We start from the raw sequence: 24792 nt of genomic DNA, 5'->3' as shown, positions 1-24792 counted from the left end.
TATTCATTTACAATCAAAATTAACTCTTTAAAATAAAAGATTTCAGTCTAAAATGGCACTATGAACTGATGTACTCAATACCTCTTCCTTGTTGGACCACAAAATGGAATTCTAGCTGAAATTTCAAAACTTAACAGGCATTTCCATAGCCAAGGCAAGTTATCCATGAATACCAGAAAAGCAATGAAGTAGACAGGAGGGAAAAAATGCTAGAACTATGATGAACTGCAGGTTAGAAACGGACAAAGACAACAAGAAGTTCTATCAAGGATTGAATGCTGAGTCATGGTCACAAACCAGATCCATAAAATGAAGTGTCCAGCTGGTACGGTTTTCCAACCTTGGAGAAAAAGAACCGAGAATGCACTGGGCTGTGGATTCTGTCACTACGGACATGTGAGACAGAAAGAACAGAGAAAGGCACACAGATCAGACCTGTGACAAGCTCCTGAGTGCTGGATCTGCAGGTATCTCATGGTGCACCAGGACAGCAATCCCATCCAGTAATGCAGAACCTATTTCTGGCCTAAGATGCTCAGTCACCTGGAAGCTACCACAAATCTGCAGAAGCATGCTAGATAGTTAAATTTTCTGAAGACAATTTTCACTCTACAAGTCACAACCTGAAATTCAAAACCAGTAAGAGGGGCTGGCGCTGTGGCACAGCAGGCTAAAGCCCTGGCCTGAAGCACCGGCCTCCCATATGGGCACCAGTTCTAGTCTCAGCTGCTCCTCTTCCAGTCCAGCTCTCTGCTGTGGCCCAGGAAGGCAGTGGAGGATGGCCCAAGTGCATGGGCCCTGGCACTCACATGGGAGACCCAGAGGAAGCTCCTGGCTCCTGACTTCAGATCGGCACAGCTCCGGCTGTTGTGGCCATCTGGGGAGTGAACCAGCTGATGGAAGACCCTTCTCCCTGTCTCTACCTCTCTCTGTAACTCTGTCTTCCAAATCAACAAAATAAATCTTTGAAAAAAAAAAACAGTAAAAACAAAACAAAACAAAAAGATATCCAACAACAACATCAACAATCAGGATGATCTGACTCTTGAACAAGATGCATACAAGAATCTCAGAAAACCTTCAAATGTTTAAAGATGTGGGACCTCTGTCCTTAATGAGTTACTGCGAATTAATGGTAAAACTAGTCTTCAAACAGTACTTTATACTTTATGTGTCTGACAGGATGCAAACTGTCAAAATCTTTACTTAGTATATACTAAGTTGACCTTCTGTATATAAAGATAATTAAAAATGAATTTTAATGAAGAATGGGATGGAAGAGGGAATAGGAGATGGGATGGTTTGTGGGTAGGAGAGTGGTTATGGGGGGAAGAATCGCTATAATCCAAAAGCTGTACCTATAAAATTTATATTTATTAAATAAAAGCAAAAAATAAAGCGTAAAGTAAGAGAAAATATCCTTTTAAACAAAACAGCATTAAACCAAAAGATATACCTAGAAACTGAGAAAAGTTACTAATAATATAATCAGTTAGAAACTAGAAGGTAGAAATAATGTAATGGAAATTTCAAAACTCTTCAGATGCAATTAAGAGTTCCCATGGGTAAAGAGGAAATTGGTAATGTGGAAGACAGTACTGAGGAAATGATTCCAGTGCAGCATGAAGAGTTGAGGGAGGGATAGAGGGAGGGAACCTCTTGGATATAAATGGATTTTCAGAATTAAGAGACAGAGGGAAAACTGTGAAGCACTTTAAAGAGGTAGCTATGGAGAATTTTGCAACAATTGAAGAAAATCCTAAGTTCTGAAACTTATGGCACACACCAACTTATGAGCATAATGAATAAAGACAAATGTATACCAGTGCACAGTACAACACGTATCTGGCCACAGGGCTGTGAGTGGAGGTAGCATGTGTCACTTCCCAGCCAAAGCATGAAAAAGTGAGTATGAGATTTCCAAATGGTTCTTCTCCTTGCCGCTTCAAGCTGCCATTTCTTTGGCTGCAATAGTCCGGCCCCTCGAAGTCATCATATGGATTGTTGGCACCTAGAGAGTTGAGCGTAAATAGCTGATTTTTCACAAGACTCTGTGTTCATCCATTGGATTTTGAACTGTTGCAAGTTTAATTTAGTAAAACACCTTAGTGGGAAACATATAGATGGCTACCAAACATTCGGAACGGGGTGTGTGCTTGGCTTGAGAGTTGAGATGGCCACATCCTACTTCAGGGTGCCTAGGTTTAATGCCTGGCTCTGGCTCCTGAATCCAGATTCTTGCTAAGCAGAGCCTGGGAAGCAGTGAGGATGGCTCAAGTCACTGGGCTCTCGCCGCCCACATAGGAGACTTGCATTGAGCTTCTGGATTCCCACTTCAGGCCAGGCTGGTTCTGATCATTGTGTGGACATTTGGGAAGTGAAAGAGTAGATGATAGTTCTCACTTTTTGACAGCCTCCCTCTCAAGTAAGTAAATAAACAAGCTTTTAAAAGTTCATGAAAAATAGAATTAAAAAGGTTTTTTTTTTTTTTTTTGTAATTGAGGAAAAACTTTAATCTGGAGCATTAAGCAGTACAGTTAGTGAGACTGACATATGAGGTCTCCACAGAACTCACACCCTCTCCTACCCCCTCATTCAAGTGCTGCTCCCTAATCCGCTAGGTCCTACAGTAGAGCAGTGAATCAAAGTGCCAACATTCCTACTGCCATGGAGTTCACCTTCTAGCTAGGGAAGACAGACAGATGGCTATGATGAAAACAAGCCAGGTAAGAAGGAGGTGTTTGGGACGTGCTGTTCTACACAGCATAGTCAGGAAGGGCATTTCTGTTAACAAGTCCTTTGCAAATAGGCCTGAGTGACGTAAGCGATCCACACTAAGTGCTAAGGCCTTGGGGCATCAGCTCATGACCCAGAGAGAAGACAGGATCCTAAGACGGATTCAGCGAGAGAACAGAACGCCACCACCCACCACGAGGCAACGGGAAGGCCATGGCACAGACTGCGGCTTGCACTGTGGAAGAAATGGGAAGCCTTCTGAGGGTTGTGAGCAGGGACGTGCCAGCACGCAACTTCTGCACTTCAAGTACCATTCGGCTGCTCTGAATAAGGGTAGAAGTGTTTACCTACGGGGAAGCAGGGGCTTCTACAGAATCAACCATGGCTGTGGCACCAATGACGGACGTGGTTCCAATGGCCACAGTCAGGCTCTGAGTAATGGCAGGACCAACTGGATACACTGATAAACTGTGTACCTGTGTCATGAACAGTGAGGAATCAAAGAAGGTTCTGAGATTTTTGGCCTTAGTGACAAAAAAAGCAGCAAAAAAGTGCTGTCATTTTTTGTGATGAGGAAAACTGTGGAAGAAACAAGTGTGGGATTTGAAGAAAATTTTTAAAAATGTAAATCATATGCTTACAAACATATACCACATGCTAGGATACAAGTGAACTCTAAGATTTTTTAAGAATCAATTATCAAATAGATCATGTTTAGGATAACATGCAATTAAATAAAAAAAATCAAAAAGCCAAGAAAATTATATAACTGAGAGACAAAAAGGCAAACTCAAAATATTTATGGATCACAGAGTAAATTCTAATGGAAATTACAAAATATTTAAACTTTGAATATTTAGGAGTTAGCAGCAAAACTGTTGTGACACAGATAAAACAGTACTTCCAGAGAAATCTGTAGGTAGAAATGAATTCATTTTAAGCTGAGAAGTTTGAAAGTAAATAAGCTAAACCACAAATCAAGAAGATACAAGAACTGAGTAAACCCACAGAACTTAGAAGAGCTAAAATTCATAAGTGGGAAAATAAAAAATCAGTAAAAGTAAACCTTTCAAAAAAGTAATGAAAATATGCAACCTTCTAACACTAAATCAAGAACAAAGAAAATACAATAAAGTGAAAATAATACACAGGTAAAAACATAACAAAGCCTGGATTCACAACGTGTTAGAAAAGATGGAAGGAAAAAAGAACTCGCAAAAACTCTTTGGATTGGAAATTACTGCAGCAGTTTCAGAAAGTGATTAGGAAACAGGTAGTAAGAGAAAGCAAGCCAGTTTTAGGTATATGGCCTTCAAAACCAAAAACAAGCCAAAAACCCTCATGTACCTATGTCATGGGTTGGATATACACAGCTGTGAGCTGCAGTTGTACTCAGAGTGGCAAAAATCTATCAACGACCAACTGTACAGGAGTGGAGACATAAGTGCATTATTTCTGTGTGTTAAAATGAATGAATGCGGGGCTGGTGCCATGGCTCACTTGGTTAATCCTCCGCTTGCGGCACCGGCATCCCATATAGGCGCCGGGTTCTAGTACCAGTTGCTCCTCTTCCAGTCCAGCTCTCTGCTGTGGCCTGAGAGGGCAGTGGAGCATGGCCCAAGTTCTTGGGTGCCTGCACCTGCGTGGGACACCAGGAAAAGCACCTGGCTCCTGGCTTCGGATCAGTGCAGTGCCGGCTATAGCGGCCATTTGCGGGGGGTGAACCAAAGGAAGGAAGACCTTTCTCTCTTTCTCTCTCACTGTCTAACTCTGTCAAATAAAAAAAAAAATGAATGAACACTGTGTATATGCAGAATCATGGGAAGTTCTCAAGAACACAAGCTGGGGCCAGTACTGCAGTACAGCGGGTTAAGGCTCCAACTTGCAATAGTGTCATCCCCTAACAGAATGCCGGTTCGAGTCTCAGCTGCTCTGCTTGGGATCTGCTTCCCAGTCACAAGAAAGCAGCATTAGACAGCCCGAGGACTCGGGTCCCTGCTACCCAGGTGGGAGAACAGAAAGGAATTTCTGGCTCCTGGCTTCATCCTGGCCCAGCCCTGGCTACTGCAGGCACCTGGGAAATAAAACAGCATATGCCAGCTCTCTTCTTTTCTCTCCCTGTCTTTCCCTCTCCATGTCACTCTGCCTTTAAAATAAAAAAATCTTTAAAAAACCACAAAGCTGACTGAAGGAAAACAAATTCTAAAAAGGCCTCATGTTTTATAAAAAGTTTTAAAGGTATTAAAACAGTGTTCCATTGGTGCCAGGTTCTAGTCCCAGTTGCTCCTCTTCCAGTCCAGCTCTCTGCTGTGGCCCAGGAGAGCAGTGGAGGATGGCCCAAGTCCTTGGGCCCTGCACCCGCATGGGAGACCAGGAAAAAGCACCTGGCTCCTGGCTTTGGATTGGCACAGCGCTGGCCTTAGCAGCCATTTGGGGGGTGAACCAATGGAAGGAAGATCTTTCTCTCTGTCTCTCTGTCTACAACTCTACCTGTCAAATTAAAAAAAAAAAGTGTTCCATATGGTTTATGGTTGTGAAAATACCTCTGTAGTGAAAGGATATTTAGTATCACTGTTAGGCCTTCAAAATACATGACAGTATCTGTTTGGAGGCACCAATGTCGGGGGGGATGGGGCTACGGAGAGGACTGTAACCAACTTCATTTATTTCTCAATATTTTATTTCTTAATGTAATAAAAATTATCTGAAGTCGGTATGATAAAAAATGTTAGCCCCTTTTTATATCTCGTTGTGGGAACATGAATAACATTTATTACATTTTCTTCTGTACAGTTTTATTTTAGAAAATATTGAATGAGGAAATAAACCAACAAGGCCTTTTCACCACTTCCCTCTGCTCCAAGCCGTGACCAGTCTGTTGGTGGGGAGGTAAAGAGTCTTAAATTTGATGCTTAGCAGGAACAGAATAAGATATTACCCAAGGAGGGACCCTGCCTCCAAGCTCTCCCTCTGTGTAGTCTCACTGATCTGGTGTGTTGAACTTATTTCCTGGAGAACAAATCCCTTCTATATTTTCAAGGCTTTCCCAAAGGGCAGTTGGAATGATAGGAGCGACAGCCTGGCTGTGATTAACTCTGGCAAATGAAGAATTTACTGCTGTGCATGTGTCCTGAGTTTGGGGAAGAGACAAATACACAGCCATGATGACCTGCACCTGCAGGGTCGGGAGCACGCATGCCCGAGCCCGGCACGGAGTCAGAGCCACCAGGAATGTCCACACCTCACAAGCACAATCTGCTCTTCCTGGCTACCACAGGCAATGGGTGACCAGACTGGTCCTTCTCTAAAAGCAGGTGCAACACCCAACAGTGTTATCACTGCCTTTCAGGAAAAAGAAGAAACAGAGCACAGCTACCATTCGGTCCCAGCCTCTGTTCTCTCCCAAAATTTCAGGAGCAAACTCTCCTCCAGCAACCACCAAACCACAGAAAAAGGGAGGCATCCCATGTGACTATGGCTTTATTTTATTTAAGTTTATTAATGCAGGGGGAGACAGAGGCAAACAAACAGATCTTCTGTCTGCTGTGTCATTCCCCGAAATGTCTGCAACAGACAGAGCCGGGCCAGGCCTAAGCCAGACTTCCAATCCAGGTCTCTAACGTGGGTGGCAGGGACCAAAGTACTTGGGCCATCATCTGCTGACCCCTAGGGCTGAGCATTAGCAGGAAGCTAGATGGGTAGTGGAGCCAGGACTCAATTCCAGAGACTTCACTAGGGGATGCAGGTCTCTCAAGCTGTGCCGTAAGTGGCTGTGCCGCAACGCCCACCTACTAAATGGCTTATGATACCACATACTGCCCAGATTCCTGGAGAAGGGGGCTTATACCACCACATCCACCCCCACAGCACAGTGCAGAGTCCTTCATAGACACACAACATACACACACACACACAAAATGGGAGTACACAAGTCAATATTTTACACGTCCTAAAAACAAGTACAGATATTCAAGGGTCCATCAAAAAGTTCATGGGAAATGGAATTAAAAGATAAGTTTATTTTGGTACAAGTCTTTTTGAAATTCACACCTAGAATGGCCTTCAACAAATTCAAGCAAACATATATTACAAAAAGTCCTACACATGGATCTCAGTAAGGTTTTGTGCTGGAACACACTTGTCTTTTAAGCCTGTTCCCATGACCTTTGTAAAGGGTCTCTGTGCATACACATGTACACAAGACCAATTCAAACTTTTAAAATTTTCCCTTTCTCCTTCCTGGTGTAAACATTTTACAGAGTTTGGCCTTTGGATAATATTGTTCACCATCTTAGATTCCAAGTGGAATCTAATAGGCTCATGCGTTCTCCTTCAACACGTAGTAGACCGAGTTCTGACAGTACCCTAGTCCAGGGGTGGCTAGGTGTGCAGCCATATCATCAGAATATAGGTTCTCTGGGGGCAAACAGAGGGAAGAGAAGGGGTTCCTAAACAAGCTTAACTGCAGCCCTCAGGTGTCACAAGCTACTGCTGCACTTTGAAAGCAAGCAAATGGGGTTGATCCACAAATTCTCTCACTCCATGACAACAGTCACCTTTGCACATCCGTGCTAAATCCAGACAAAAGCTCAAGCCCAGCTCCCACTTCCCACTTCCACTGCAGCTCCTGTGACTCCCCCATCAACTAGGGAAACTTGCTCTTTCAGCTGAGTAGGCACTGTGCACTTACCCGCCGGGCTGACCTGGAGACACACCTCGGAATCAAGAGATGAAAGAGGCTGTCCGGCGAGGCGGCAGGGGCCTTCCATGAGGTTCAGATTAGAAGAAAGTGACCACTGCCACATAGCGATCTTCTCCTCCACTGCCTTTTCAGGGCCTCTACTGTCACAGAGGAGAGGAAAGCAAAGGCAAACACTCTGCCGAGACAAGTGCCGGACAAAGCACTGGTTTCAGGCAGTGGGAACCAGAGGCCTGAGATGCTGAGACTGCCCTTTCTATAGTCACATTGGATACCAACAAGTGCATCTGGGGCCCATTCACTCAGCCTTCCCCTTGGGCTTCTAGTCACCCAAGTCAAATACCTCCGCAACCATCCTCAACAACAGCTCTCTGATTTAAGTCATCCTACCAAGGCCTATTGTAGACAGGGCTTTCTTAACACACAATAGGATTTATCCTGCATTCCCTAGGGTCAAGCTTAACTCAACTCATTTACTTTCCTGTGCTTTGTAGATTATTAACATCCATGACTTAGAAAGATGCTCAATGAAATAAAAAACCAAGAGACAAAAGCCAACATAAACCCAAAAATGTAATATTCACTTTAATGTCCAAGTTCTCACAGAAACACTCACATGTCTATTCCTGAAGATTTCAGATACTCTGGCTAAAGTGGTTTTCAGCTTCTAACATGCCAAACTATTACCCTATCACCCATGGCAGGCTAAACTCCAGATGGCTGAAAGTGATAGGTTTATGAACAATTCCACCTGCCACGTCTAGAAGGAATGCAGTTGTGGCTCAAACATAAATGCGCACAAAACACTTTAAGCTCTACACTACCCTGTACTGATGGCCAGCAAAGTGATACTGAAGATAGTTTAATCTGTTAAGTCCTCTTAATTTTTCTCAATACAATACTAGCTGTTACAAATACCGTGGCCTGTATGTTTGCCATCCCAGAACTCTAGAAAGCTCACAAGTATGATAGAGTCAGCAAAGTGCCCAGCAAAGACTGCAAATTCTAGACAAGAGCCAAACTCCCTTTCAGATTATCTGGGTATCACTCAGATATGTGATGCAGGAGTGGGGGGCCGGCCCTGGATGCTCAAGGGGAGAAGGAGCATTTTAACTTGAGCCGGAAGCAGTGCAGAAATAGCATTTACAGAAGAATGCAAAACAGAAAGACCAACAACTACGGACTGGCCAGTTGAGCGCCTGCAACCACACTTGATCATTTGCCTTGAGTGAGTGAAACTGAGCTTCATGGAAGCTTATGCCTTTCATGATTCTAGGCAGAAGGCAGCATGGTGCTTAAGAAGGAACACTGGACTAGGGGTGGAAATCCCAGCTGAGTAGTTGTTAGCCGTGCTTTCTATTTCTTCATCTGCTGCATCAATCCATTAGATTAACTCACTGTTTGGGATTTTTGCACACTCTAAAACTGAACCATTTTATGAGACCCAAGTAGGGCAAATCTTTCACTTGTGTCTTCCCAAATAAAGGAAGTGAAATCACAAAGGGGCCATCATTGTGTTGCAGTGCGTTAAGCTACCCCATGAGATGCCAGCATCCCAAATGGGAGCGCTGGTTTGAGTCCCAGATTCTCCACTTCCAATCCATCTCCCTGCGAATGCACCTGGGAAAGCAGACAATGATGACCCAAGTACTTGGCCCCTGCCACCTACGTGGGAGACCCAGATGGAGTTCCAGGATCCTGGCTTCTGCCTGGCCCAGCCCTGGCCATTCAGACCATTTGGGGAGTAAACCAGCAGATGAAAGATGTATTTCTCTCTGTGGATCTTTATCTCTGTAACTGTGCTTTTCAAATAAATGAAGTAAAACTCTAAAGGAAAAAAGAAAAGTGAAATCATAATAAAGGCAGGATGATCGCATCTCCCTCCAGAAACAAAAATGCTCTATCTAGATGACAACTAAATACCAAAGAGCTCACTCATTACAAAAGGCTTACCTTGGAAGCTCAGCAAATGAGATTTTAGAAATATTTCTAAGGATCTTTAAAAAGCAGGAACGATTGATTGCAAAGAGAACAGAGTCATAGATTTGATTGAGTTCTACCTTCTCATTTTAAGGTAAGTGCCTAAGCCTCTGAGAGGTTGTTAGAAATCAAGATTGTGAGAAAAGTTGTAAAATGGCTAGAATTAAAGGCACATGATAGATATTCAATAGATCTCTGTCACTGGGACCAGACTTAAGCACTGTTTCCTTTTGTTACTGCATTCTACTAACAGATAATGGTGTTTTTCTTCCACAAGACCAAGGCATGGTGCTAACAATCACAAATCTACTCTACATGCCAAACTAGAAATACTTTCAGCACAATATTCTCACATTAATCTTTAAGAATTTATATAGACGCAGGGTTTTTCACCAGAGGGAATGAATTAAAAAGAGATACTTATCTGCATCAGTACTTTTCATGAACAAGCTTTGTTCATTGAGATTTGTGAACAATAGTCCAAAATGTTTCTGAATACTCACGGATGGGGCACACTAGCTGGAGATGAGCCATGAAACTCTCACTTCATTGAGCTGGGGCACAGGAATCCACATTTCTGGCTTCGCTGGCTTATAATCCAACAGAGTCTACTGGTAAGACATAATACAGGGCTGGCACTGTGGCTCAGTGGGTAAATCCCTGGCCTGCAGTGCTGGTATTCCATGTGGGCACTGGTTCAAGTCCTGGCTGCTCCACTTCCCATCCAGCTCTCTGCTATGGCCTGGGAAGGCAGTAGAGGATGGCCCAAGTTCTTGGGCCCCTGCACCCACGTGGGAGACCCCGAGGGGGCTCCTGGCTCCTGGCTTCAGCTCGGCACAGCTCCAGCCATTGTGGCCATCTGGGGAGTGGACCAGCGGATGGAGGACCTCTCTCTGTCTCTACCTCTGTAACTCCGTCTTTCAAAGAAATAAATAAATCTTTAACAAAAAAGACATAATACATATGATTTATTGTATCACACAATAAAAACCAGAAGCTCTACTTCCGGTTAGGTGAAAACCAGGCATGGCATGTGTCTGGGGGGGGGGGGTCCCCAAAAAGTTCATGGGAAATGCTTACTATGAAAAAACTAGGCATGGATTTGAAAAATCCTTTGCACCAAAATAAGTAACTTTTCATTTCATTTTTCCACTAACTCTTTGAAGTTACCACATACAGGAAGCCTCAAGAGCCTTGGAAAGTGAAACAACAATAAGGGTATGCTTGGAGAGATGAGTGGAAGGCTGAACAGTGCAGGTCTCTGCTCCCTGAGCAGACGGCGGCTACCACCACTCCGCGAGCTCAATTCTGAACCCATTCTGCTGTAGGAAGATTTTAGGGGGCTATCTATTGGTGAACGCTTTCTATTTGTGTTAACCAGGTTATGCTGGTGGTTGTTTGGATTCAGTTCTTTATAAGAATTATGTGATTCACAGCCCCAATACTCCTATGCTTTAAATTTTATTGGTATTCCTATTTTACGGAAGTTACAATTACAATCCTCAGAGGGCTAGCAGTTTTCTTGAGGCTGCTCAGATACTAAGAAGAAAAATGAGGAAAAAAAAATCCAATTGGCCAGGCAGCTCCTAGTCATTACTGTCATTTGCCCAAAGTTGGGCAAAACTGAGAAGTATATTCTGTTTGGTTTGGAAACTGAGTCTGGTTGAGTTGATTTCCCTTACCCTTAATTAGCATAGCAAAATCCTAAGTCAGAGAGAGGGAGAGACCTTCACAAGATAAAAGAATTAGCCTAAAATATAACTCCTGCACCGTCTGGTGTGTGTTCCCTTTCTCTTTAAATAATGAAGAAGCTGCTGATGGAAGGAACTCAAGTGGAGGATTTACCAGTGAGAAGGAATATGAGAAGCAGAGATTGAGGTTGGTTTATTATGAACCCAGTCAATTATCAGCAACACATTTTGACACCACTGTAAATAATACACTCTGTCAGAGTCAGGTGATGGAGATTTTCTGTTCAATATATTGTCACAGACACATGATGAAGGGGAGGCGTTGGATGGCATATGCAGTACAGAGGAATAAATATGTGAATAATCTCACAGGCTTTGAGACTTCCAAATGGTAACTATGACAGATATGAACTACAATGCATCCCTATTCTAAGACTACGGGACTAATGATGATAAGTTGAACAGTCTAATATCCATCTTGACAGTGCACAGCTGTCTCTGATGGTTATGCTTGAGGGGACATCATTTGACCTGGCCTATTTCCAGTCATGTAATAATGAGAAGCATTTAACTGGGTCAAATGGAATATGAGAGCTAAAAGCAACCTGCAATCATCCACTCCCACATTCCTGTTGTAGAGACCAGGGACACCAGACCAAGTGAAGTTAACAGTCACATCCAAGATCAGTGCCAGGGCCAGTTAGAGACAGCTCCACTGACCACAGTAAAACTAAGAAAGAGCCGACCTTATTTTGTGTCCAGAGGGCAACAGGGAATGCTTTTAGACAAGGGAACATGCCCTCATGTATTTCGTCACCTTGAACCATGACTATTGGTTATTCCACCATCAGATGTGATACATGCCACTGTTGTTAGGTCAAATATCCAGAAATGGTAAGTTTTATCACATTCAGTATTAGCTACAATCTAAATTTCACATAGCCATTGAGCTTTGTCCAACTTCCAGCTCTATTAAGAGGCTCCACCAGACTATGCCATTGTCTTTGGCCTTTTTTTTTTTTTTTTTTTTTGATAGACAGTGAGAGAGAGAGACAGAGAGAAAGGTCTTCCTTTTCCGTTGGTTCACCCCCACAAGTGGCCGCTATGGCCGGTGCGCTGTGTTGATCCGAAGCCAGGAGCTAGGTGCTTCTTCCTGGTCTCCCATGCGGGTGCAGGGCCCAAGCACTTGGGCCATCCTCCACTGCACTCCTGGGCAACAGCAGAGAGCTGGAATGGAAGAGGAGCGACGGGGACTAGAACCGGCGCCCCAACCGGGACTAGAACCCAGGGTGCAGGCACCACAGGTGGAGGATTAGCCAAGTGAGCCACGGTGCTGGCCATCTTTGGCCTCTTTAGTGAACACAGGCATTGCCTCCCGGGGCCTCAGAATCGCTGAATCCCAGAACACTTGATCATTAATCACTTAAGTTAACCCTGAGAAATCTAACTCAACAGCAGCCCCCAACGTTGAGGTAATTCTTTACATCGAACCTTGGGAGTTAGCAACTCAGGTAGGTAATGCCTAAGAATTTTTCAATTTCCCCAAGGAGCTCTTCTGCACCCTACTTCATGAAGAACTTTGTCCTAATGGACCGCCTTTCAGCCAAGTGTTTACCCAGCAGGCGAGCTGTTCTGCTGCCTCTGAGATTTGAGATACCCCAAAAGATTTTCCACACCCACACCCCCCTGACCCAGTGACAGGGCTGAACACTGCTACCAGGCATCTCTGCAGGCACCTCTCAGATGCTCCGGGAAAGGCTATGGAGCTTTGAGAGCCTGCATTGAGCAGTGAGCACCTGTGCCCCTGAGAAACCCTGAGAATGCTCAGGGGGCTTGGTCCTGAGGTTAATACTCACTCACAAGAAATCAGGGAGCTCGCTGAAGTCCTACCTTCAGGGACACCGTCTTTCTTTTGCGGTGGCTTAGACCAAATCTTTTAGGGGTGGGGAACATCTGGCCCACAGGACATACGAAGTCTGTGAAATCTTTTGGTCTGTCTGAGCCAAGGCAGCCGCAGGTGAGACTTGAAATTTATTCCCTCTACAGCTGGCTAATTTTTAAGTTGATAATTTTTTTATGGTCTTCGAATGATGTTATAAGCCTTTGGTAGAGAAAAAGGTTCCCCACTCCTATATTCTAACTGGGCTTTCTCTCTACACAAGATTGAGGGGGTACGAGGAGGGAAGAGTGTTTCTGAATCAAAACAGATTATGCCCGACCAACGAAGCATCCTAAACCCAACCGCACCCTGGCAAGAATTATGTAATGGGCCCCATTTAGTCAAAATAATAGAAATAGGAGGAAACAAGCTCACGCCACATATGCCATCCATTCCCTGTGAGCATTCCTACCTCACAATCCATTCCATGAAATTAAGGGCATTTTCTTGGGGTCGGGCAATAATTTCTTTCAGAGTCTGAAACCTACCTGCATGTGTCTCTGTCACAGAAGAGCATGAGACCTGGGGGAAAAAAATCTGTATCTTTGTCACTGTCAGATTCAAATTTAATTTAGGCAAAATACAAATGGGATAAGCAGCTACAGATTAATTTCACTTGTGTTTGTATTTTTAAATCCAAATACCAACTCAAATACCAAGTATTCATCACGCACTTCCGTATTTTAACTTTTCATCATAGTTCACTTAGGCTCAATTTCAACAATTCAGTGTATTTCAACAATTCAGTATATGTACACAGGCTAGGTACGTATATACACATCATCTTAATATCCATCTATCAATTGCCAGAAAATTGACAAACTTTATTTTAAAATGCCTGCATGTCTGAATCATCCCAAAGTCATCTGAATACATATTAACGTATACATTTGGATTCAAATTTATGAAACAGCGTTCTTAACTCCACAGTAATAAAGAATCAAGAAACAGATATTTTTTCAATTTCTTCCCATTACATTTTATGTCCACATTTAGATGTATCTGGGAAGATCTCTAAACTGACACCACTGTGAGAGGCCCCTGGGATTCACAAATATCATTTCCATGACACTCTGAAAACTGAGGGGAAACAGGAGAATGTGAGCGGCGATAAATTGGAGCTAATCTCCTTCCGCCACAACCTGAAACGATGCTTGGCCAGGTAATCTCCCCTTCCCCCACGCTGCAATGAGGCCTTGTCTATCTCTCCCAGATGCCCAGCCCGAGTGCTGGGATCTCCCCCAAAAGCTTGTACTGGAAATTTCCTAACAGGCTTCCAAGGCTCTCAAAGAAAAAGAAAAATGAAAAATAATTCTGTCACACAATAAGCATTGTAAGTTTAAAGAAAGAGCAAAGCCTAGTGTTGGAGGCCTGCAATAAATAAAACAAATAATGGATTCTTCTGGGTCATAAAGCTCAACCAACCATAAAATACACAAAGCGCCTTTGACGAGGGGCCTCTGAGCCTTCGGGAGCGCTATTCAGTGCGACTGTGGCTTTGAAAATTCCAAACCTGGCCCTGCCTCGCTGCTTTGTCCACTCAAGACCAAGTCATGAAATTCTTCCTCTCAATAGTAAGAATGCAGAGTGCCCAGGCAACTACAGCCCACGCTTTGCATTGTGACCTTGACTCTGAACTCTCCCAAGGACGTCTATGTTCCGCACTAGGGGAAGGAGATGTTCTCTTAAGAGAGTTTCCTTCAAATACTTGGGCAGCTTTGGACCAAACCCCTAGTTTCCCTGCTTCTTGGTTTCCTCCCTTGAGCACTAGCTCACTTGTGGTGAGGTGTGGTGAGGACCAAGTGGAATAAGTGGGTGAAGCCACTCAGTGGAGGACTGGCAAGTGGTAGCAGTCAGCACCATCCCGCAGGCTGGTGGTAGAGGTGGGGCTCCGCCCACAAGCCTCTGAATGCAAGGAAGGGGCGATGGGCCCTCTCTGTTCTTCCCACGGCTCCTCTGGGAATGGCTCCCCTGTCCCCTCTACCAGCACATTCTCTTACACACTTCAGTTGGTGCTAATGTCACCGGATTCTGTGCATGTTCTGTTGCCTTGCTGTCTTGCTGACTGCTGTCCTCACTGGACGGAGGCTGCTTGAGTTCACGGCTTACTCAGGTCCATGGACCCAGAAAAACCTGAACCACACTTCAAGCACAGCAGGGCTTGCAAAAACATTTTCTGCAAGGCTAACTCCAAAGAATACAAAACTGACTAACATAATGGAGGTGCTGGGAGCAGCTTTATTCTTATCTTGGCTCTGGCCACAAAAATATCTCCTTGACCTTGGAGAAGTCACTTCATTTCTTTGGACGTCGGTTTCCTCATCTGTAAAGATAATCTCCAGTTTCCTTTGTTGCTCTAAAATTCTCTAGCTTGAAGAAAACCAGCTGCACAAGCATCTTTTGTTATCTGGTCCGCTAAGCTGTTAGAGAAAGGGAATGAGGCCAGCTGAGATTGGATCGGCGGCTCCGTCCAACTTTTGAAACTCAAATTCCTTCTGGATCTTTCAGCTGTTGTCACCCATCCTATCTTATTTATTTTTTAAGACTGTGCAAGTTCAAGGTGACGAGTCCCCTGCTATGATGAACGCAGTGCTGGGTCTGTGTCATCACTATCCTACTATCACGAGCTGATGCAAGCCTCCGTCTACACAGAGACTGACACGGGTGCACAAAGCAGCCTTGGCTAGTTTGAGGAGTGGGGAGGAGCTGGAGCCTCAGGTAGGTGGGGAGACAAAGAACGGGGCCCGCTGATAAACACCGTCTGTCTGACAAATCGAAAGCTGGGCCAGATTTATGAGTTTTCTAAACTCAATCAGGACAGAGCCTGCTCTGACCTACAGAAGGTCATTCAACCGTATTGAGTATTTGTCAGCATTCCATGGCCAAAGATAAAGTGAGTGAACAGCCAAGACAGATTTAGAAATGTCCCCGTTCATCCCTGGAAACTGTGAGTGTCTGTCTGGGTGCAAATAGCCCAGGGATGGTTTTCCCATCCCTCAACACAGATGCTCACCATACAGAGACCTGAGATGCCTGCCCCAGGCCTGGCGTCTTGTCACTGTCACTCAGCAGCTCAGTTGCATGGGGCCAGCGTGGACAAGCACTGCCTGTCCTACTCACTGCAGGAGCATCGGCCACAAAGCAGGAGGAAGGGAAGCAGCAGGGGCTGCCGTTCCTGGCTCCCAGACCCTCCACTGAACGTTCCGTCACTGCTGTCCTCAGGGGACCACAGTCTTGGCATTGCCTGCCTCACTTTCAACAACCATAGCCTCACCGCCACGGAGCAGTGGATTTGTTTTTCAGCACTGAGCATCCACTGCACTAACTCTACCACTGCACCCCTACTTGCTCACTTCGCAGATGTCCACGTTGGAGGTGCTGCACGGGGGCCGAGCACAGGGGCACGTTCTGTGGACATCGAAGCTCCTCTCAGACTGAAGAGCTGACGGGAGGAGCAGCCATTCCGCCCAGCAGTAAACACAACTGGAGGGCCTGGCTTCAATACCTTGCTCTGTTACCTAGCTCCCACTCCAGCTTCCTGCTTTTGCAGACCCTGGGAGGCCATGGCGATGGTTCAAGGAATTGGGCTTCTTCTACCCACACTGGAGACCTTGGCTGCCTTCTGAACTCTCAGCTTTGTTGAAGCCCAGCCCCAGACATTTGGCAAGTGAACCTGTGGTTGGGAATTGCCACTCCCTCTTAAAATTGAAAAAAAAAAAAAAAAAAAGAAGAAGAAAGAACTGATAGGATTTTTCATTTAACAAAAGCCTAGCATATTATTTTATTTCTGGGGCAATTAAAGAATGTATAAAAATGTGATTAAAGTAAACGTTGAGGAAATAACTAATTTTTCAGAAGTAAATCCACTTTGCTTAGCTCACCCAATTCTCCCCAAGGTCTCAACATCCAGCCATAATATAACCTTTCTCTGCGTCATCTGTTCAGTCAGTTTACCTTCACTGCCTTGGCAAGAAAGGTGAGCATTCAGAGGATCTCAGAAAAGCCTCCACTCCTGAATTAACTTCTATATAATGGCTCCTGAAACTGGGGTGACCCAGTGAATTAAAGACCCAAGGACCAGCCCCTCTGTGAAGACGGGGCTCTGAACACGTGTGTGAGGAACACTCATGGACAGGAAGATCTGGAGTGACATCTACAGAGGCTCCGACAGAAGGCAGTGCGACCCTGAGCACGTCACCAGTTACCGACCTGTGCATTGCATCTCCCTTCACTTGCTCTCTGGAGGGCCGGAAGTTAAAGGGCCCGACACATAAAACTTCTTTTGACTCAGAGCCATGGACAGCTCCCTCAGCCTCCTCCCGGGAGGGGAGCCTCACCCTCTTGCTCTGAGAAAGACCCCACAAGACCCCCAGCTCCCTGTAGCATTCTCTAGGGGCCTTAGTGAATCTAGGTGGCCCTCAAAGCCTCAGGAATAAGAGACACAGGGTGAAGACAACAGCAGGCTTGGAGGGATCTCTGGGTTGTGACCCAGGGCCAAGGCACAGTGCTGCCGGTGCTCCCTGTGTGTCCTGCAGAAGGCATCGCGTCACCGCCTTCAGAGCCCCCACATTCTCACGTGCAAAGTCAGAGACTTGGAATGAATAGGTAGCACAGGTGATTCAGAATTAATCTATGAACTAGACAGATGGCCAGAGAGTGGTCCAGCCCATGGACCAGGTCAATAAGTGAGGCTGCAATCCAGGGCGCATTTCCTGAGAAGCTTAGGGATGCGAAGTGCCTATGTTTTATTTAGCTCTATAAACCTAACACTGAAAATGACGTTTGGCTACTGACAGTAACAAGTGTTTGTTTGATTAATCCATGATTAATTGAAAGTCAAGCAGGAGTGCTCGTATATCAGTATATGTGTATACACATGTATACATATACCCATAGCACCCAGCACTCAGTTCTGATGGTCCCTTTCTTGCACTGGATGGCAAGCTCTTTGAGAATGGAGATCTTAGTTTACTCACTGCTGCATTCTAAGCATCTAGTGAGAGACTGGCCATTGTAGATGCTCAGTGGGGTTTATTGAACAGATGGATAGGTGTACAGATGGACAGGTTACTAGGTGATGAGATGCAGTTTCTGAAAGATTTTGGGCAACCCCAAATGCTATTCATTATTTAAATAAAATAAAAAGAAGCAACCATGTATCTGCTCTCTCTAAGGGGAGCCAAGAGAAGGACATGGAATGAGGAGGCAAGAGGAGGAAAGGAGAGAGAGAGAGAGGGAGAAGGGGAGAGGGAGGGGGAGGGGGAGAAAGGCAGGCAGAGAAGGAGACACAGAAACTGGACTAAAACTAATAAAACCCAGTAAAATGCAGAACTCTTTTCCAGTGGTCAGGCAGGGATGAAAGTTCACAGTCACTATAATAAGGACACTGAGGCTTTGGAGAAACAAGATATTAAAGTTCTAGAATGTGGGAAAAGAAAAAGAGATGGGAAGGTAACAGTTACCAAGATAATAAATGATGCAAAGAAATGAATTATGTTTTTTACTCTTCTGTTACTAATCCATGAGGATTTTAATTTTTATGCTTCTAAAGAGACTTAAAAAGTCTTCGGCAAAGGTGAGATGGAAAGGGATAATACTCAGCTTAAGTATCAGACACGCATTTGGATTTGAGAATTTGTCAAAAGTAGGGGATTGAATTTCTGCCTTGACATGCAAATGTGTTTGTATTTCCTACACTGTCACTCCAGTCATCCCAGTTACATCTGTGTTCAGCCCAGGACAGGGAGTTCAGATTGGCTCACTGCAAGGGGGCGAGAACTTGAGTCCATGACAGATGAGAAGGGTGACCTGGAGACACAGGTGAAAAACAGGCTGGAGCAATCTCAGGGTCGAGGCCAAAGGAAAACACAAACCAGCAACATGATCCATGGCCTCGGTCAATGCGTAGGACAAGCTATTTCTGTTTGCCCAGCGCCGTTCTAGAGAGCAGTGCTGATTACCAGATAACCAGTCTTTGGTCTTTCACAGAATCAACAGCTTGGCAGCCACAAAGTGACAGACATCAATACTAATCGCACAAGCCTGTCTGTAACTGGACCCCGGGACAGGCCGTGCTACACCTGCCTCTCCAGGAAATGTACTCCAGATCCTCCCCCCATGGAAACCACTAACAACACTTATTAGCTGTTTCCTTGCCTGCTAAGTGGTCTGTGCCTAGTTCTGGCTCCCATTATTATATTCATTTCAGCCTGTGTCCAGCAACCCGATACCTTTGTACTGGGGGTGCGGTGTCCGCTGCCTGACAATGATTTGACATGACACAGTGACAGAAAACAGGGAGAGGGAATGAAATAAAAGAACAAGGGATCCCAGCTGCTGTGCTGGTGGCTCCAGGCAAGGGTGCCCATCCACACAGATACCTGCTAGCAAGGGCCCAGGCTGCACTGATGCAATGGTCAGATCACGCCTATCAGGTGCGCTGGACTGGAAGATAAAACCCTCCTGTACTGGCTAAGGCCCTGTGCAAAACTACCCTGGGCTCTTTACCTGTGCTTTGAGTTTAAAGTGGCTCAACCGCGTCCCTCACCTCCCTCTCGTACCCCCCAAGTAGTTCATTCATGCTGTAGCTCTTGCTCCCTGGTTCTCTGCAACTACACTCAGAGCTCCCACAGGAGTGCTGAGCAGGGGTGGGGGACATGGGGGATACTGCACCAGCCCTTCAATCACTCGAGATAGCACCCAGGGATGAAAGGAGAAGGGGCTTCAGGCTTAGAGAGGCCTCAGGCCCTGGAAGCCACTCTGCAGCCACATTGCAGAAACTGTGAGGACCCCAAGGAACAGGATCAGGGCCAGTGCCTGTGAGTAACTAGCAGTGACCTGAGCAAGTCATTAGCTGCCTGAGCCTCAGCTGTAAGATGAACAAGATGGACGAGACACCTGAACTCCCAACTTCTTGTTGTCATATTAGCAATCAAACATTTTTCGTTAAATGATGCTTTCCATTAGATCTCAGTGCGAGGGCACTTCAAAAAGTTATTCAAAAAGGAACATAACATTCAGTTTATTTTGGTGCAAAAATATTTCCAAAATCTACATAGATGAGGAGTCTTCAAAAAGTTAATGAAAACGCGTATCATGAAAACACGGTGCATGGACTTCATTTTTTTTTTTTTTTTTTGCACCTAAATCATTTTATCTTTAATTTCATTTTCCTTGGGGCCAGCACCGTGGCTGATTTGGCTAATCCTCTGCCTGCAGCGCCAGCATCCCTTATGGGCTCTGGGTTCTAGTCCTGGCTGCTCCTTTTCTAGTACAGCTCTCTGCTGTGGCCCTGGAAGGCAGTGGAGGATGGCCCAAGTGCTTGGGTCCCTGCACCCACATGGGAGACCAGGAGGAAGCACCTGGCTCCTGGCTTCGGATTGGCACAGCACACTGGCCGTAGCAGCCATTTGGGGGGGGGGGTGAACCAATGGAAGGAAGACCTTTCTCTCTGTCTCTCTCTAACTCTGCCTGTCAAAAAAAATTTCATTTTCCTCAAATTTTGCAGAATATCTTTGTACATGGAATTAAAATGGACTTGGAAGCCAGGCATAGGGGCCTTGGCAGACTGACTCTGCCAAGAGACCCAGTTCTCCCAAGTCACGTTTTCTTGGAATGCTGGAGTCCCACACACAGAACCACAGAGCTCTTCAGTTTCCTTCCAGCCCAAATGTTTTGGGCAAGACATGGAAGACAGGAAAAGTGGAGGGAAGGCATGAGGACTTGTAGCCTGTAGAGCCATCTTCTCTCTGCCCTTTGATCTTTTTTTTTTTTTTTTAATTTTTGACAGGCAGAGTGGACAGTGAGAGAGAGAGAGAGAGAGAAAGGTCTTCCTTTGCCGTTGGTTCACCTCACAATGGCTGCTGCGGCCGGCAAGCTGCAGCCTGCGCACCGCGCTGATCCGATGGCAGGAGCCAGGTGCTTCTCCTGGTCTCCCAAGGGGTGCAGGGCCCAAGCACCTGGGCCATCCTCCACTGCACTCCCTGGCCACAGCAGAGAGCTGGCCTGGAAGAGGGGCAACCGGGACAGTGTCCGGCGCCCCGACCGGGACTAGAACCTGGTGTGCTGGCGCCGCAAGGCGGAGGATTAGCCTATTGAGCCTCTTGTTTTCTGTCATCAATGTCTGCAGCTCAAGGCTGTGTGGAGATCTTAGGAGACAGAACAGGCAGTGGAGAAGTGGAGGAGCCCCTGGGCCCCAGGCGCACACTCACTACCCAACCTGTTATTTTTACACTTATTGGACCTAAACTATAAAGGGAAAAGAAGGACATCTGTAAACAATCAGTCTAGACTCTAATTTATTAAGAGATAATCAAATACTAGGAATATTCCTCAATTATTGGAGTTATTTAGGATCTGTTGTCTCTTTGTCATCAGTAACATCACCACCAATGACATCAAAAAACACACATAGCTGTTACAGTCATCAGCTGCTAACAGTGACAAAGTAATTAACATTTATTATATTGTTATTATGTATTATTCTAAGGATGTTACCTTTATTGTAGCCCTAGCGGAGAGATCTTATCTAGCTAAGAGACAGAAGCAGAGAGACAGAGAGAGCTCCCACCTACTGGTTAACTTTCTCACTGCTGATAAACACCAGGACTGAGTTGAGGCTCGAATTCAAAGCTGGAAAACCGATGCAGGACTCCCTCATGGGTGGCAGGAACCCAATGACTTAAGCCATCACCTGCTGCATCCTAGGGTCTACAGTGCAGGAAACTGGAGTCAGGAGCCAGAAACAGCATCAAACCTCAGCACGAGCATCTTGACCACTAAGCCAGATCTCTGAGCCTGGCTCTGTAATCCGCTCTTACTACAGTTGCCATCCAGGGAACAAGGCTGACGAGAGAATGAAGCAGGGGTAGAACGCAAGCCAACTGACGAGTCAGCAAAGATTACTTTTTGTGGAATAAAGCTCCTGGTTTTAGGCCGTTGCACATCTAGGTCTCCTTATCTCTCACCTTAAACATGTAAATGTGCTCACGAAGGCACCTGGTTAGTATGTAGCTTATTCTTTTCTTAAAGTATTCAGATCCTTTTCCCTCACCCAGACGTAAATACCTGATAACAGCCTCCCATGGAGGCTGGTGCTTTTCAGCAGAAGCCAAAGCCTTGAACTACAGAGATAAAAAAGCTACCCTTGTAAAATTTCAGTGTCGGCACAGGAACAGGGATGACGAACTCGCAGTCATCAGTCTTTCTAGTGCCCCTCCAATACACGAGGTGGTTTTTCAATTCGTTAGCCGAACCCTATCCAGATGGATACAATCTCTGTTCCAGAAACTGTTCAACAGGAAAAGCATCAGACAGCTTTGACCTTGGGCTTGTGGGACAATTAAGTGTTTAATCACTGAAAAGGCTGATTGTGGAACTCTGTATTTCTATACTACCACTCCTTCGTCACTGCTGGCTAACAGTTCTTCTGAACATTCAAGCCCGCCTAAGTTGTTTATGTTTGGATTTTCCTTTACAGAATAGAGAAAAGTGAAAGGAAACAAAATCCCCAGACCCCTAAGAGAATTCACTGCAGCTCCAAAGGAGGGAACAGTGGAGCGGGAGGAGACAGGCACCCAGCTCTTCATTCCATTCTACTCTCTCCTGCCTGCCTGCCTGGAGAAATCACTCAGCACCCGTAATGAGAGGATGCAGCGGCTAATTTTACCCCATAAATCATAAGGCTAATTCTATGACTAAAAAGTGATACCATCAGCTCCTTTTCCTTCAAGGCTGTTAGATCTTAGTCAATTCCTTATGAATGAAGATTTAAAGACTTCAGAAGCCCTGCTGCCAACAAAAGATGCTTTTGCCGTGAGCTTTCTTTCCCGCTGGAAAGCTCTTCCAACTCCCCCGCGCAAGGGGCTCTGGTATGTTCTTAGCGTTTACAGCAAGGATGCTTGCAAGGGAGCAGCAATTAACAATGCCAAGCTCATATAAATCCTGAAGGCTGCAAACCTTCCGAGTGAGACTGCCAACACTTGTAGGGTAGCCCTGTGCGAGCGGAGAAAACACAGAGAGAGGGAGAAAATATACCTTGTTTCTGACATATTTCTCAAGCTGTTTAAATATGAAACAAAATCCGACCAGGCTACAAGTTTCCAGCTGTTATGATATCATAAGATAAATTTACAGCTAGAGAAACAGCATGTTTGCTTTTATAAAGTATGGAAATATAAATGTTCCAAGTGTTAAAACTGTCCAAACAAATTAATTCAAGTAAAAATAGTTGCCTTGGAGTTGGTCCTCTCGCACTTGCTTGCTTTTCTTAGAGCTGGTGATCAGGCGTCTCAGGCTGTGAGGAGGTGCAATTCCCTCCAAGCGGCAGGTTCACTCCTGCACATGGAGCCCCAGAGCCCGGAAGTCAGGTGGCCCCTGCCTGTGCACCTATTGCTGGTCCGTTAATTACTGTCTTCATTTAGCCTTCCTGCCACAGCAAAAACCCTACCGAGGAGCCGAGGCGTACCATCTCCTGGTGTACTCCCATTTTGGATGTTCATGGCAAAGGAAGATGAAAAAAGAGTTTCCTTTCTCAGTGACTTTGAAAAGAATAGAGTGGTGATTAACAGCAATATTTTTTTAATGAAACGCAGCCCGTCACCCTTGTCATCTTCTGGCCATCCTCTCTTGTACGCACCTCCCTGACAAGAGGAATAATAACGGTCATACATCACTGCTCTCCACGTCCAATCACCTAAATCTTCCCTCGCCGCAGCCTCTGAGACTCAATTACTTTATTGACATGCAATCTTCATAAGGGGAGAAATATTGTGCATGTAAGGTCACTTGGTTATGAAGACATATTATCATATTATCTGCATGAGGGTTGCAGGGCTAAGACCTGACAGAGCTAATTATAATGGTACATGATCGAGGGCTCAGTACACATTATGCGCTTGGCTGCACTGAAGGTGAGGCAAGTCCATGACATCATGGGTTTTCGAGACAATAATGCAACTTTGGCTTAGTCGCCGTCACTTTTTTTTTTTTTTTGAATGCCTCAGTATTTTTACTTCAGGATTTCCGTGGACAATGAAAGAACGAGTTGATGGACTCCTCAGATCTTGAGGAAGAGCGGTGGTGTGCCAGTGTGGGGAGTTGTGTGAGTGTGGAACTGTCGGCATTACCCCCCCCCCACCTACCACCAACGTTTCACTCTACCTCCCAGCAAGTGAAATGAGAGGCGCTCAAAGAACAAAGGTAAAGGGATACAAATGGGCCCACTTGATAGCAGAGTAAAACCTGCCCTCACCCTCAATTAACCTCTGCTCAGATCCTTGCCCCTATCTTTCTAATGGCCTTGTTGGCAAGGCCTTATCTGTCTGGGATTTAGCACTTGCTCCTGAGTATGATTTCTTGATCCATGCATATGAGGTTATTTCACCATCAGACACATACTCAAAGTTTTCTGTATTGCTAAGATACACAGTTCCCCAGTTTCTCTTCTGTGTATCCTCACCTTCCTCATTCACCAAGAACTGCTCAAGTTGAGAACCCACGATCAGGCAGTCTACTGGCAAGTTTGCAAGAAATGACCATTAGGGAGGATAATCTAGGCTAAGCCACTGTGTCTTATAGTCTTGGAAAAGTAAGTTTGGGGGCCGAAAGGAAAACAGGGGAGAAGAGCCCATGATGAATCTTCATGGGGCCAATATCAAGTCAATATCCACAAATGGGCTTGATCCAGGACGCCCAGTGTACTTCAGGAATGGATTACGGACTTCCAAAGACAAGTAAAGGAGCCAGTT

The 24792-nt window shown here is 45.3% G+C and overlaps 1 protein-coding gene across 15 annotated transcripts in view; it reads right to left on the bottom strand.

The window, feature by feature from the left end:
* LRMDA (leucine rich melanocyte differentiation associated) overlaps positions 1 to 24792 on the bottom strand; it is a 1125029-nt gene that overhangs the window by 92810 nt on the left and 1007427 nt on the right. Inside the window, exon 5 of one of the 15 annotated variants that reach the window (XM_089313518.1) lies at positions 646 to 2011. The exons of 10 other annotated variants lie outside the window; for them this stretch is intronic. In XM_089313518.1, coding sequence (XP_089169644.1) covers positions 1791 to 2011 — 221 coding nt within the window. In that variant the 3' untranslated portion in view covers positions 646 to 1790. Of the gene's footprint in view, positions 1 to 645; positions 2012 to 12134; positions 12334 to 13544; positions 13568 to 24792 lie in introns of those variants that run through there. 4 more of the 15 variants (XR_016220982.1, XM_089313524.1, XR_016220987.1 and 1 more) reach the window with 4 other exon arrangements.

This window comes from Oryctolagus cuniculus, chromosome 15 (genome assembly GCF_051225735.1).
Source record: "Oryctolagus cuniculus isolate XC-2025 breed Fujian yellow rabbit chromosome 15, ASM5122573v1, whole genome shotgun sequence".
NCBI lineage: Eukaryota > Metazoa > Chordata > Mammalia > Lagomorpha > Leporidae > Oryctolagus > Oryctolagus cuniculus.
Note: the sequence above shows the minus strand (reverse complement) of the source record. Positions and strands in the feature narration are given on the sequence as shown.